Source organism: Camponotus floridanus, unplaced genomic scaffold (genome assembly GCF_003227725.1).
Source record: "Camponotus floridanus strain SB8 unplaced genomic scaffold, Cflo_v7.5 scaffold273, whole genome shotgun sequence".
Taxonomy (NCBI): domain Eukaryota; kingdom Metazoa; phylum Arthropoda; class Insecta; order Hymenoptera; family Formicidae; genus Camponotus; species Camponotus floridanus.
Genome location: NW_020229407.1, coordinates 14,729 through 28,581, shown reverse-complemented (window position 1 = coordinate 28,581; position 13,853 = coordinate 14,729). Strand labels below are relative to the sequence as shown.

The window sequence follows — 13,853 nt, the reverse complement described above, 5'->3', positions numbered from 1 at the left end:
CTCCGGAACAGCTCGTCGGATAGCCAGGATTCGAGCAAAGGGGGGGAAATAAATCAACTTGTGCGAACATTTTGTTAAAACTAGATGTGTTTTTATTGAATGAATGTATTATGTACAAGGTGTGTATGCGAGAGTATAAATGTCGATGTGATTATGCGTACAATGATTAAACTTGAAAATAATATCCGATGTATAAACGAAAATGGTAAGTCTTGCGCGAGTAAGTAATATACAACGGATAGACAAGAAACGCGTATACCCAGTATCGGACGATCACGGAAACGCGGACTTAATCTACGGAAACGTGACGGGTATTCGGGACGGACACGGAACCTAGGACTAGTGTTGTATCGTCGACGGGGCTGGTTGTCAGGACGGCTCAGAGATGCCGACGACACCCCGTGCAGTCAGGCAATGCCTCGACTGAGACTGCGTACAGGAAAACCGGAGTTACCCGGTGGATCGGACGATAAGTCGTCTCGGACTGGATCCGGGAAAACCGGAGACACCCGGAGAAACACCTCGACCGGGACTGGTACAGGATTCAGAGTTACTCGGCGGGAGTCGAGAGACACCTCGACCAGGATCGGCTTCAGGAAGCCGCAGATACCCGGCGGATCGAGTTACGCCTCGAGCGGGATGGGATGACCGACACTGGAGACACCCGGTCGAGCTGAGGAGCACGGGCGAGATCTGGTCAGGATCTGGCCTCGATGCATTGGTCGTGTCGGTTCTTATACCGGCCGGAGATTCCCCTACCTGGCGAATCACTCAGGTGGGGCACGACTGCGAAAATTCGCGAATATTCGGACAGAGCGAGAGGGAAAGAGCGAGACAGAAAACGCAAAGCGATGAGAGCAATCGATGAAAGCAAGCGAGACAGCGAGCGTGCGAGCAAGGAAGCGTACGGGCATGCATGGTTGTGAGCGAGATAGCGGTAAGTTAGCGGGTGCGATTAAGCAAGCGAATAAAGAAGTAATTATATTTTATTAAATAACGACAAATAGGAACGAGGCGCAGGCGCATCGGTACAAATTAATTTACTTTACAATTAAATTAAACGTGATTATTTAATTAACAGCAAAAGAATTACACTTCATTTTTATAGAACATCATCGCTTCAATGAATTGATAGCGTCCGTTAGATTTTGTATTCAAGAAAATCCTTATTTGAATGTGCAACAAATAACTCTACAAGCAAATAAGATTGATAAGACTAGTAAAATTTAGTAAGTTAAAACAAATAAATGAAAAACAAAGCTGTGAATAGTGTGCAACAGATTGAAAAAAGCTTTATTTATTTAACGTTAAAATCCTGTCGCCAGTAAATAAAATAAAAGACGAAATTTAAATCGACCACACTGGCAATTTTTGGTTGACAATGTATCACAACGTTCCGACCATGGGTTTTTTGGTCCTTAACAAGTGAACTAAAAATTGTTTCCAGTATTATAAACAGAAAATAAATTACAGTAATTTCAAATAAAAAGTGAACAGAAAATTATATACATACAATATCTTAGTTAGAAAATTATATACATACAATATCTTAGTTTATATTGTGACAAATAAGGAAATCACTGTGTCAAGATTTCATCATATCAACCTCTCCATGAAACAGAGAAAGATAAAACAAACTTTATTAGTCTATCATAAATATTGTTTAAATTCTCAATGTCCTTTTGTAAGTTAATAATGTTGTCAAACTTTTGATAAAAAACAGTTCAGCAATTTCTCTCTTCCTCACATGTTTTTCATTGTGTAAAATAACCGGTATTGACCAATTAAAGTCGTGATTAAATTCCAATTTATGTTTGCTAATGACAGAAAGATTACTTTCATCCATTTTAATGTCGTTAAAATGTTTTTTGACACGAGTGCCTAAATGTCTTTTCGTTTGGCCAATATATGACGTATTACAATTTTTTTTATAGTATAATTTATAAACGATTTCAGTCCTGCTATTAATAGGCAATCTATCATTTCCACGTTTAATCAATGCATTAAGTTTTTTAGGTAAATTATAGACAACAATAAGATGTTTATTTATTTAAATATGAAAAAATAAAATTATAACATAAAAATAAGTAGTACATAATAACGCATTATATATTACGCATAATAATGCATATTCTGTATCTTCATTGATTCATGGTTTTCTTCTTTATATTTTTCATACACACTGAGTATTATGATCAAATGATAACATGATACACGTTAAACTTTAATCTCTTGTGCACGAGTCAGACGAGTCATGGCTGTATACATTGTGGGACCGGTAGTGGAAAGTAAAATATGAGTCGGTAAGATAGTGAAAAAAATTTGTAAAATATTTGCAACTTGATAGTAAAAGAATGGTCTTATAACGATTTAATTCAAGGTAAGCGAAGTTGAATGAACTTAAAACACACACATACTCTCTCTCATCATTCACTGTCCGGTCAAAAGCCAATCCAATTTGTGTGATAAGCCAAAGGCCCATTAGGCGTCGATAAATCCATTTGAATTCTCGACGTCGCCCGCGTGGAGATGGGGACGGCGCGTGAGCGTTATACACTCTTTCGAAAGTCTTAATGTTTTTAATTTTACAAATATTGTGAATAGCTCTCCCTAAATTTAATAATTGATAGGAAGAACAAATGGCAATAGAGAGCGAATAAGTAGGTGAAAATTATAATAAAGAAAACAGTTATAATAATTTAATAAAAAGAGATGCAAGAGGTAAGAATGTACAGAGTTTCATATAAATAGTCTGGAAATATATATAAAAGTAAAAATAAAAATAAAAATAAAAATAAAAATAAATATAAAGATAGCGGACGTTTCGGCTCTTGGTTCGAGCCTTCTTCAGCGCAAAGATATAATATTAATAAATAATACGGGACATACAATAAATCATAATTACTAAAACGAAGAATGAATAAAAGCAATGACGAGATCGCAGAGACGTAACGTTAATAATCGCTTGTCAAAAATATTGGTCTTCATAGTAAAAAGATGTGGAAGCCTTTATTACGCGAATGTAATAGAAGTAGAACAGTGGCTCGACAACAGTACCAGGTGCAGTCTAAAATTGGCACCGACAAATTATAGATGTTAATATTATAAAAAGATGAAAGAAATAAAGGTACTTACTAAGACACTGTTCTACTGTGGAACCAGAGATGGAAAGCGTACAACAACACGTCTTTGTATCATGACATTATAAACAATCTACCGAAAATATGAAAGTCACGTTCGAGTATATATAAGTGCCTCTCACCGTCATTTTTGACAGTAACCGATTTTATGTTTGAAGCTTGTTGTACGCTTTCCATCTCTGGTTCCACAGTAGAACAGTATCTTAGTAAGTACCTTTATTTCTTTCATCCTTTTATAATATTAACATCTATAATTTGTCGGTGCCAATTTTAGACTGCACCTGGTACTGTTGTCGAGCCACTGTTCTACTTTTATTACATTCGCGTAATAAAGGCTTCCACATCTTTTTACTATGAAGACCAATATTTTTGACAAGCGATTATTAACGTTACGTCTCTGCGATCTCGTCATTGCTTTTATTCATTCTTCGTTTTAGTAATTATGATTTATTGTATGTCCCGTATTATTTATTAATATTATATCTTTGCGCTGAAGAAGACTCGAACCAAGAGCCGAAACGTCCGCTATCTTTATATTTATTTTTATTTTTATTTTTATTTTTATTTTTATTTTTATTTTTACTTTTATATATATTTCCAGACTATTTATATGAAACTCTGTACATTCTCACCTCTTGCGTCTCTTTTTATGAAATTATTATAACTGTTTTCTTTATTATAATTTTCATCTACTTATTCGCTCTATATTGCCATTTGTTCTTCCTATCAATTTTTTAATTTTATTTTTAATTTCATTTTTAATTTTATTTTCTTCATTTTATATGCAGATACATAAAAAGATATAACACGTACAATTATAAAATTACAATTTATTTCAGTCATATTGTACATATACAAGTGAACGAATAAAATGCGGAACAAAATAATGCTACTGGTAATGCTAGTCCTCTTCTTCGTCTGACTGCAACGAGCCAAATGAGGCAACCTCTTTCCTTTCTAGATCCCTAGAAAAGAAAGGAGTAGATGGCGGAGTAGAGGGCGGAGAATACGAAGGTGATCTCGGCGGAGAGCCGAGAACATCCTCTTGTTCTTCCACCTCCTCATCCTCCTCCATCTCCTCCTCTTCGACCTCGTGTTCAAAATTCTCTTCTTCCATCATTTCATCCCATAGCCAATATGCCGGACATTTTTTTACTATTTTACCATCTGGATTCAATACCATGATGTTTTACCTTTTATTAGTATTAGGAGCCGAATACGTCCGGTATTCAGTCTGTTGCGGTCTTATATACCGAGGCTGCCTCAATTCTCTTATGCGAAATAGTTTGCCCCTGCTACCATCTGTCGGCTCGCCTCGAACTGAAGGCCTTAGGGCTCGCACCGCCGTACGCGTAGCGCATGCATGACTTGGAGTGCAGTAGGCACTGAATGTGTGGTAGATCGTAGCCGTCACAGTAATATAGTTATAATAATATCTTATAATAGATAACATATATATATATATATATATATATATATATATATACAGCGTGTGTCAAAAGTTCCGGGACGGCTGGATAATTTGAAAAATACGCATCACAGAGGAAAATGACCTAGACAAAAGTTGTAGGATTTTTCCCGGGCAATCCGACGGTGACCTTAGATTTGACATTGGATAGTCATTTGAAGGTCACATAAAGATTACCTTCAATTTCTTAAATGAAACCCCCTATTTTTCATTGCATATTCTTGTAGCTTATCTCGAGAGCTTTCCAAAACACTATAATTAAATACCTTTTTATTAAGTACTTTTTGAGTTATAAGGCTTGAAATAATTTCTTAATTTTACATAAACTATAAAATATCTAGTAAACCATTCATTTTTCGATTATCTTACCTTCATACTTTTATGTACAAAATAATGAGAGGAATCAATTGGTGTAAAGAAAACATACAGTTGTTTTTAAGAAAAAATATGGAATTGTTAATTGCAAATTACATATTTTTTCTTAGAAACAACTATGTGTTTTCTTTACACCAATTGATTCCTCTCATTATTTTGTACATAAAAGTATGAAGGTAAGATAATCGAAAAATAAATGATTTACTAGATATTTTATGGTTTATGTAAAATTAAGAAATTATTTCAAGCCTTATAACTCAAAAAGTACTTAATAAAAAGATACTTAATTATAGTGTTTTGGAAAGCTCTCGAGATAAGCTACAAGAATATGCAATGAAAAATAGGGGGTTCCATTTAAGAAATTGAAGGTAATCTTTATGTGACCTTCAAATGACTATCCAAGGTCAAATCTAAGGTCACCGTCGGATTGCCCGGGAAAAATCCTACAACTTTTGTCTAGGTCATTTTCCTCTGTGATGCGTATTTTTCAAATTATCCAACCGTCCCGGAACTTTTGACACACAATGTATATATATATATATCATGGATGTAGGAATAACTGGATGGAGTATATGAGAGGGGAAGTGAAGCCAGAGACGTAGGAGGGAAATTGCCAACCTAGATGGCGGCGACAGATGATTAAACGAGCAAGGCGATACTCAACCTCATTTTATATTAAGATGATATACCTCATTTAAGATTGTCTTAAGTTAAAATGCTGTGTAGAACATTTTACAATTAAATGGCTACAGAGTATCTGAAGATAAACTTAAGATGATTTTAAAGTTGTTTTAATTAATAATAATAAATTAAAATAATAAACCATTAAAATTAGCGTATAAATTAAATTATGTATAACTTATTAATATCATCTAGAAATAATATAATTTATAAATAATATAAGTGTTATAAAAATAATAAAAAGGATAAAAAGTTAAATCAACTATAATAAATAAATATATATTATGTTTTATTTGTAAAACTATTATAAACAAATAAAATACACTATAAAAGATTTTGTATCTGCGCAATTCGTTTATTTTTTCTTTGAATTGTTTGTCGAAGAATTTTAATTTTATGTTTGTACATCACCCTTGTATTTTCTAAAACTTTCTTCAGGAAAACTTTCCGAGGAGAATTTTCAGTAAATGATGGGGACACAGATGTACCTACTGTGACTCGTTTTGGTGTAGTTGCCATGAAACATTCCGTTTCTAATGCTACTTCAGTTTCTACACAAATAAAAATAAATAAAACTTTAGTACATAAACCATGACAAAAATTTTATTCTATATTTAATATATAATCAAATTTAATGTTGTCTTTTTAAAAACTAAGTACTAAATAATGAAATAGTGATTTTTGACATTTATTGTATGGAGAAATCTTTTAACAAAAATGAGGACAAAGCATATTTAAAATAAAAATCTAAGGCTTAATATAAACAAAATATACTATTTCTATGATTAGCAGTATGTACTATTAACAGTATATTCATCAAATTACTTTCATTATTATTTACCTTCAAGTCTCTCCAAATGATCACTTTCTTTCCACCGTTTTTCTAATGGCTCCTCACTTATATCGACAATAAGTGAATCTTTTTGTATTTCTTGTATAGGTTGTTCTTGTATTTCATCCATGGATGTAGTGATTTTATCTGATTCATGATCTGAACAAGTGTCATTTGCTTGTGTAGACATCAATATCTATAATTATGTAGTTATGTTATGTTATTTACTTTATATAATATATACATATTAAGTAAATTAAAAATACATATGTAAGTAATTTAAAAATTCTTCATAGTAGAAATAATACCATTGGAAGTGCATTCTTTCGAAGCCTAACACAAGAAAGGGAAGTTCTATCAAAGTCATCATCCTTGAAGTGCAGGGAACATACGTAAGAATTTATTCCCACATTATCTACAACCGAGCCAATGCGATCTAGCCATAATTTTCTGAGCTGAATGTCTTTTGGAATTCTATAATCACACATACATAATAATATAATAGATATAATAATACATATATGATAACAAATTTATATAAAATTAAAAGTATAATAATAGTAATATTAATAAATTTATATGACGTTATAAAAAATTAAGTAAAGGTTATAAAGTGAGCTTATAAACCAAGTTGGATTTTAATGCTTAAACTTGTAAAAGAATTTAAACAATAATATAAAAATTTTAATAATTAATAATTCTTACCTATGAAACGAAATCTTCTGATGCATTTTCTCGTACTTTATTTGCTCTGCTTTTTTTGCAGTTCTTCTATTTTTGCAATATTGTAAGCAACAATTTGGTATTTTTACTTTATTATTTTTTTGTTAAACTACACAATTTTAATCTTGACATCGATACCTTTCCACATCATGTGTCTCGCACCGCCATGTTAAATTGCCAACCAAGATGGCTGCTGACTGATTTTCCCCTCACCTCTCAAGCTTCACCCCCCTCGCCCATAAAAGTACCTTATGCTCCATCCAGTTATTCCTACATCCATGATATACAGGTATATATATATATATATATATATATATATATATTCTGACGTTGCAGTCCTGTCGCGCGTCCATCCGCCCCGATAAATTTAATGAGCCGAGCGGCCGCGCCAGAATCTGCATCGAGAGAACATTATCGAGCTCCCCGGAGAGACGAACGATATTATTATGTTTTTCGCGTTTATTAATTTTATTTGTCATTTCTTTTGTATCGAGCGAATTTCGGGCAACCCGCCGGAGAAGATCAGCAGGGCGAGGCGAGGAGCGTATCGAGGGATCTTACGTCACGGCTGACCACACGGCGCTTCTCGACAGCCAGCGAGGGACGAAATAGCGCCTGAAAGGTCGAGTGACCACACGCCAAAGAGGCAACATCACCCCTTTTCGAGAAGGCAGAAGGGACGGATCGGCGCTATCTCCCGCGCAGAGGCGAGAACGACAGCTGAGCCTCCACCGGGCCATTGAAAAATGGGCCCGCGATAGCGAAATTTTAATTCGAGGCCGTTATGCGCCAGGCGCCGAAATACCTCGCATTTTGCGAGGCGCCAGGATCTCTCGCGTGCCGTGATATGATTGGCCGCGGGGCTGCGCACCCCTCTATGCGGTCATTGACGCCGCTATCGACTCGGGATGGAAAGATCCAGGGATGATTCTGATGCGGGCGCTCGATAACAGTAGTTGCAATTTGTCGGTTGTCGTCTTGTGAAAGTTTGTGAGAGAATCGCCGTTGTCGGGATATCCGCCGAGGACGAAACCGAGGACCATCCCCAGCGCTAGGAGAAGTATCGGTGAGGTTGCCCATGTTTTTATTGTGAGCCACATACGCGATTTGATCCGCCGACCGGTCGTTCTACCGCCGTCGCCATTTTCGTGTTTCGCGACCGCTCAGACTCAGGATCAAGCCAGCGAGATTTTGGTGAATTTTCGGGCGATCGGAGGCAAGCGACCGAGGAAAAGCGGACCATCGTATTGTAGGCATTAATTGATAAAGTAATGTTCGTCTCTCTCCGGGTCTCGGGATATTCATTACGCGTAGTTATCGACCGCCGAATATCGACCGCGTGCGCGAAGGATCGCGAAAAGCGTATATCGCTCGTGTCGTCGTGTCGTGTCGTTGCCGCGTGAAATATTCCCGTAAATTATCTCATGGCGATTTTTGTGTCTGATTTCGTGGATGTTCTCGTCGATTGTTAAGTATGCGTGTGGGCGTTTATTGTATTTTATCGTATGGTGTGCGTTAGAGTATTTGCGTCTTTGTCGCGCTTATTACGCCGTCGAATAAAGCGTAATAAATAGTAATAGAGTATTTGCGTCTTTGTCGCGCTTATTACGCCATCGAATAGAGCGTAATAAATGATAATTTGTGTCTGTCGAATTTGTCGCGGTGCGAAATAATCGCCAAAGTCCGACCGAGAGTAAAATCTGAACTGCTTGCGCAGAAGAAAGAGGCGAAATGCTGGCAGAGAAAAATCTCCGGCCGCCGTCGGCTATCGAACATCGAAAGTATCATTCGTCTATCGCATACGAGATCCGTCTTCGCAAAACTATTAGTTATTTCCGATCTCTGGTTAATTAGGCTGTTGAGCTATTAAGTTGTCGTTTAAACTTGCGAATTGGGAAATTGTGAAGAAAAGTCAGTAGCGATAAATCGTCGATTTGGTTGTCGAAATTATGATATCTTTTGAGTGAATATTATCCGCGAATATTTTCGTGCCGAAAATCCTTTGTCTTTCGAGAAATATCGTCCCGCAAACTCCAGCCATAAAAACGGGCTCGGATAAACAACAGGAATGTGTTAGCGCTCTCGTTTTCAGTTGTCGATTTCAAGCGAACATTTGCTTTGAATAACGTCTTATTATTCGTGCCAAGATTAATTTGATTGTGTATTTCGCTTTCGTATTTTCTTGAATTTATTGTGAACCGTTGTTTTCAAACTGATCTGTTATTCAAGTTTATTGTTACATTTTTCTTTTATATTATTTCTCTATTAATAAATTTGTTATATTTCTTTGTTAAAATCGCGTAATTTATTTGAGTGTTAGTTTCTCGTGATTGTCGATACCCGTTTTGTGTCTGTCGCATTTTGAATTAATGAAGTCTCGCATAATCAATTGACTTTCTTCCAAAACCCCTCCCCTCTACCGTTAGGCGAGCTAGTCGGCCCGTGGCGAAGCAGGCTATTATTTTTCGCGTTCTTTGGAGTTCCGTGGAAAAACTGATGCGTGAAAGACCACATCTTGCGCCCAACTTATCGAGATATCGAAACGGCTTCCGCTCCGCTGTAGCTCGCGCGAGAACGCCCTCCATCCCGGTTCCTCTGTGCGCGAGTACATTAATTTCGCTATTTTTTTTTGACGGCGTTTTCGCTCCCCCGTGCACGCTCTCCCCCCAACACCTCGAGGAGTGTGTCGATTAATTTGAATTGAAGAAACGTCGCAATATATATATAATATATATATATATATATAATATATATATATATATATATATATATATAGACAAGAAAATTAGGAAGAAGAAACAGGGTGGCGTCAGGCGCTGTATATACTATAAAGGGTTTGTCAGAAGTGTGGAAACCCCTAAATAACTTTTGTAAAAATGAAAATATAAAAAAACGGTAAAACACGTATTTTGATATTTCAAAAAAGCTACCCTATGACATGGATACCGATCATCCCCCACCCTCTGGTACACGGGGGTAAGAGGGGGGTTGAAAATTTTAAATTGGACTAGGGGTCGAGTGGGGGCTCATTTGAAAGGTCTTTTCATAATAAACACACCCTTGAAGTTTTAAGTCGCTACGACCCCCCCATTAAAAATGGCGGCCGTTCAAATTTCGAAATTTCATGCACTTAGTGTTATCCAGGATCAACTGCGTGGAAGTGGCATGAATTTGATCCCTTGTGTGTGTGTGTGTGTGTGTGTGTGTGTGTGCGCGCGCGCGCGCGCGCGTGTGGCTAAACAAGTGTGAATGTGTACATTGTGGTAATAGATTGTAAAACAGACTTGAAAACTGTCATCTCCCTTTAATGATTGAAAACCTTTTATTCCGTGTTTTAAAATAAATTTTACTCAATGTGTTAAAGTAAATGCTGAAAGTGGTTGCCATTTACTTCCTGACAATATGCCAATCTTTGGTAGAATGCAGAAATGGCTCTACGATTCGTTTCAAAAAGTATCAAATCTATTTCATCCCTTATTCGCTGTATCAATTCTTGGATGCTTTCAGGTTTTGTTTTGTACACCTCGGTCATCAGATCTAACTCCTCTTGATTATTATCTATGGGGATACCTGAAAAGTAAGGTGTACAAAACAAAACCTGAAAGCATTCAAGAATTGATACAGCGAATAAGGGATGAAATAGATTTGATACCTTTTGAAACGAATCGTGGAGCCATTTCTGCATTCTATCAAAGATTGGCATATTGTCAGGAAGTAAATGGCAACCACTTTCAGCATTTACTTTAACACACTGAGTAAAATTTATTTTAAAACACGGAGTAAAAGGTTTTGAATCATTAAAGAGAGATGACAGTTTTCAAGTCTGTTCTGCAATCTATCACCACAATATACACATTCACACTTGTTTAGCCACATGCGCGCGCGCGCGCGCACACACACACACACACACACACATAAGGGATCAAATTCATGCCACTTCCACGCAGTTGATCCTGGATAACACTAAGTGCATGAAATTTCGAAATTTAAACGGCCGCCATTTTTAATGGCGAGGTCGTAGCGACTTAAAATTTCAAGGGTGTGTTTATTATAAAAAGACCTTTCAAATGAGCGCACTCGATCCCTAGTCCAATTTAAAATTTTCAACCCCCCTCTTACCTCCGTGTACCAGAGGGTGAGGGATGATCGGTATCGTCATAGGTATCGGTATATGTCATAGAGTAGCTTTTTTGAAATATCAAAATACGTGTTTTATCGTTTTTTAATATTTTCAATTTACAAAAGTTATTTAGGGGTTTCCACACTTTTGACAAACCCTGTATATACATATATATATTAATTTATATATATATATATATATATATATATATATTAAGTCTTCTCCAGATAACACGAAGAAAGAAAAGAAAAGATATTGGTCGAAACAGTAGAAAAGCGATACGCACATTGTGCTATCAAAAAAGAAAATCAATAGAAACTTCTATACCAACAGATAATGCACAGACATTAGAAGCAACGAGAAAGCAATTGCACAGTAAATAACAAAAAATAACAAATTATGCTGTAGTAAATAATCAACACATTTCCAAAATATAATTAATACGTCATCCAATAATCAAATATTACAGGCTAATATATTACCGATCTCTCAAGAAATTTAAGAATCTGATATTGATATGCAGAGAAATAAATTATTACAACAATTTTATTCAACTATATGGTCTTTTGCAGGTATCGCTTGTAATATTTGTAAAAAAATTATATTATAAAAAACAGTTATGTGTTACAAAAATGTTTGTTACAATAGCAGATATTTTTCTTGCTACGTGAATTAAATGAAATAATTACATGTTTCCGTTGTGCTAATTTAATAAAAAAAGTTCCAACACAAGCATGATAGTAATGTTATGTTTTTCAGAAGAAATTCCAGATGTTACACGAAATTTAATTGATATGGAACAAAGACTTTTATTAAGTATCAGACCGTTTATAAGTTATCAGTTCCGTTCATAAAAATTATTAAATTAGGTGGACGATCAGGTCAATCAGGTGGACGATTTGGTCAATCAGGTTTTCAAGGACGAGCTTTATTCGCACAAGATATAGAAGAAATTGTCATTACCAATTACAAGAACAGGCATAATTATTGTATATGAACAACTGGGAAATGTTGAACGATGCCGACAATTCCAAATAAACGTGCAAAATTTATCAATTGCTTTATTGTGGTTGGAAGAAAATAATCCTTTATATCGAAATATTAATATTAATCTTGATGTTACAAATTTTGACATTTCACAAATATGTCAAGTAATTGTAACATAGGGTAATGACATGAATATTGATGTAAATAATTGTGTTCCATCCGAAGTGCAAACCTCAAATCAAAGACAGATTTAATCGAAATTTCTGGGAATAAAGTAATAATCAGAGATTCCATACATCAACATTATGATATGCTTTCTGATGTTACTAGAGAGAAACAATGCACTGCATCCGACATCTTCCTACACACATCCCCTATCTTTCTCTGGACTAATCAGTATACTATAACTGCTATCCTTATACGCATTATAATGAACAAAGTCAAATAGATGATAGGAATATTGAGAGTGCAGTAGATTTAAATTTAAATATTCATAAGAATATTGAGAATGCTGCAGATTTAAATTTAAATATTGAAAACAGCAATAATGATATTGTCATTACGTCTTCTGTTTTATAGCCAATTGATGAAATTATACCTGATGTTCAATCTGTTTTTGAAAAAGAAGTAGAAGATGCTCCGTTATACACATTGTGGCGAAAAACTACAGAACCTATACAGATGCATATTGAATTTCGAGCTGAATAATTAGCTTGGTTTTGCTTTTTCCGAAAGGACGGGGAATGGACTTCATGAACCATCACGACAATATACTATATAACGCCATTAGATTATTGTCAAGTACGTATTATATGTCAGGATTCCAAATTTCGACGAAATGATTACTTATTTTATTTGTTGTGGATATTATCGAACTCGGCCAAATGTTTGCGTTTGTCTTACGAGAAGTCGCGACCTTGGGGTCACCGAATTAAATAAAATTTTAAGTGCGTGTAGTACTCGATCAAAGAAGTTTTTGAGGAAAGTGAGAGGACCCAACGCTCAGCCGTTTAAAAAAAAAACCAAGTGAAAAATAGGCCGTATCTTGTATACCAGTAAGTTTAGACTGATCTTCAAATAAGCGGCGTAGCTCGGGCGGTAAAGCCCGATACTATTATGCTGGTGGTCACAGGTTCGATCCCGACCTGTGGTAATTTCTTTTTTTTTTCATTTTTTTTACGCGAAACGTACAATATTTTTTTAATGAAAAAAATTAAATAAATAATTTAATTTTTTTGTTTTTATTTTATTTTTATTTTAGGAAAGGCAATTATTTACGATATGTTAATTTATATTAAATTTTATGAAACGTCACAATTCTATATATTCTACTCGATACTAACATAAAAATATATAAAATTATTATGCCCCTTATTAATTAATTATAATTTAATACGAAAGTAAAAGTTTTTATGATAAATATCATCCGAACAATTGTAATCGATCTGTACAAGATGTACATGATGATGATAGTAAATAAAAATTTTAACACTAAAGTTTGTCGTAATTTTATATTTAATTATAATT

General features: G+C 35.1%; 1 protein-coding gene across 1 annotated transcript; it reads right to left on the bottom strand.

Annotated features, from left to right (window-relative positions):
* Positions 1-5,988: 5,988 nt before the first annotated feature.
* Positions 5,989-10,922, bottom strand: LOC105255019. The gene is made up of 6 exons (XM_025409626.1): positions 10,872-10,922; positions 10,658-10,817; positions 7,202-7,307; positions 6,805-6,970; positions 6,506-6,692; positions 5,989-6,215 (listed from the first exon to the last, which is right to left on the bottom strand). Exons 1-6 carry the CDS (start codon positions 10,920-10,922, stop codon positions 5,989-5,991), a joined length of 897 nt encoding a protein of 298 aa, XP_025265411.1.
* Between the last annotated feature and the right edge of the window lie 2,931 nt (positions 10,923-13,853).

Coding starts and splice junctions, on each gene's coding strand:
- LOC105255019 (XM_025409626.1), bottom strand. CDS start 10,922: ATGCCAATCTTTGATAGAATGCAGAAATGGCTCCACGATTCGTTTCAA. Junction 10,818..10,871: donor TCCACGATTCGTTTCAAAAG/GTATCAAATCTA, acceptor GAATGCTTTCAG/GTTTTGTTTTGTACACCTTA. Junction 6,216..6,505: donor TCATTTGGAGAGACTTGAAG/GTAAATAATAAT, acceptor TTATTTGTGTAG/AAACTGAAGTAGCATTAGAA.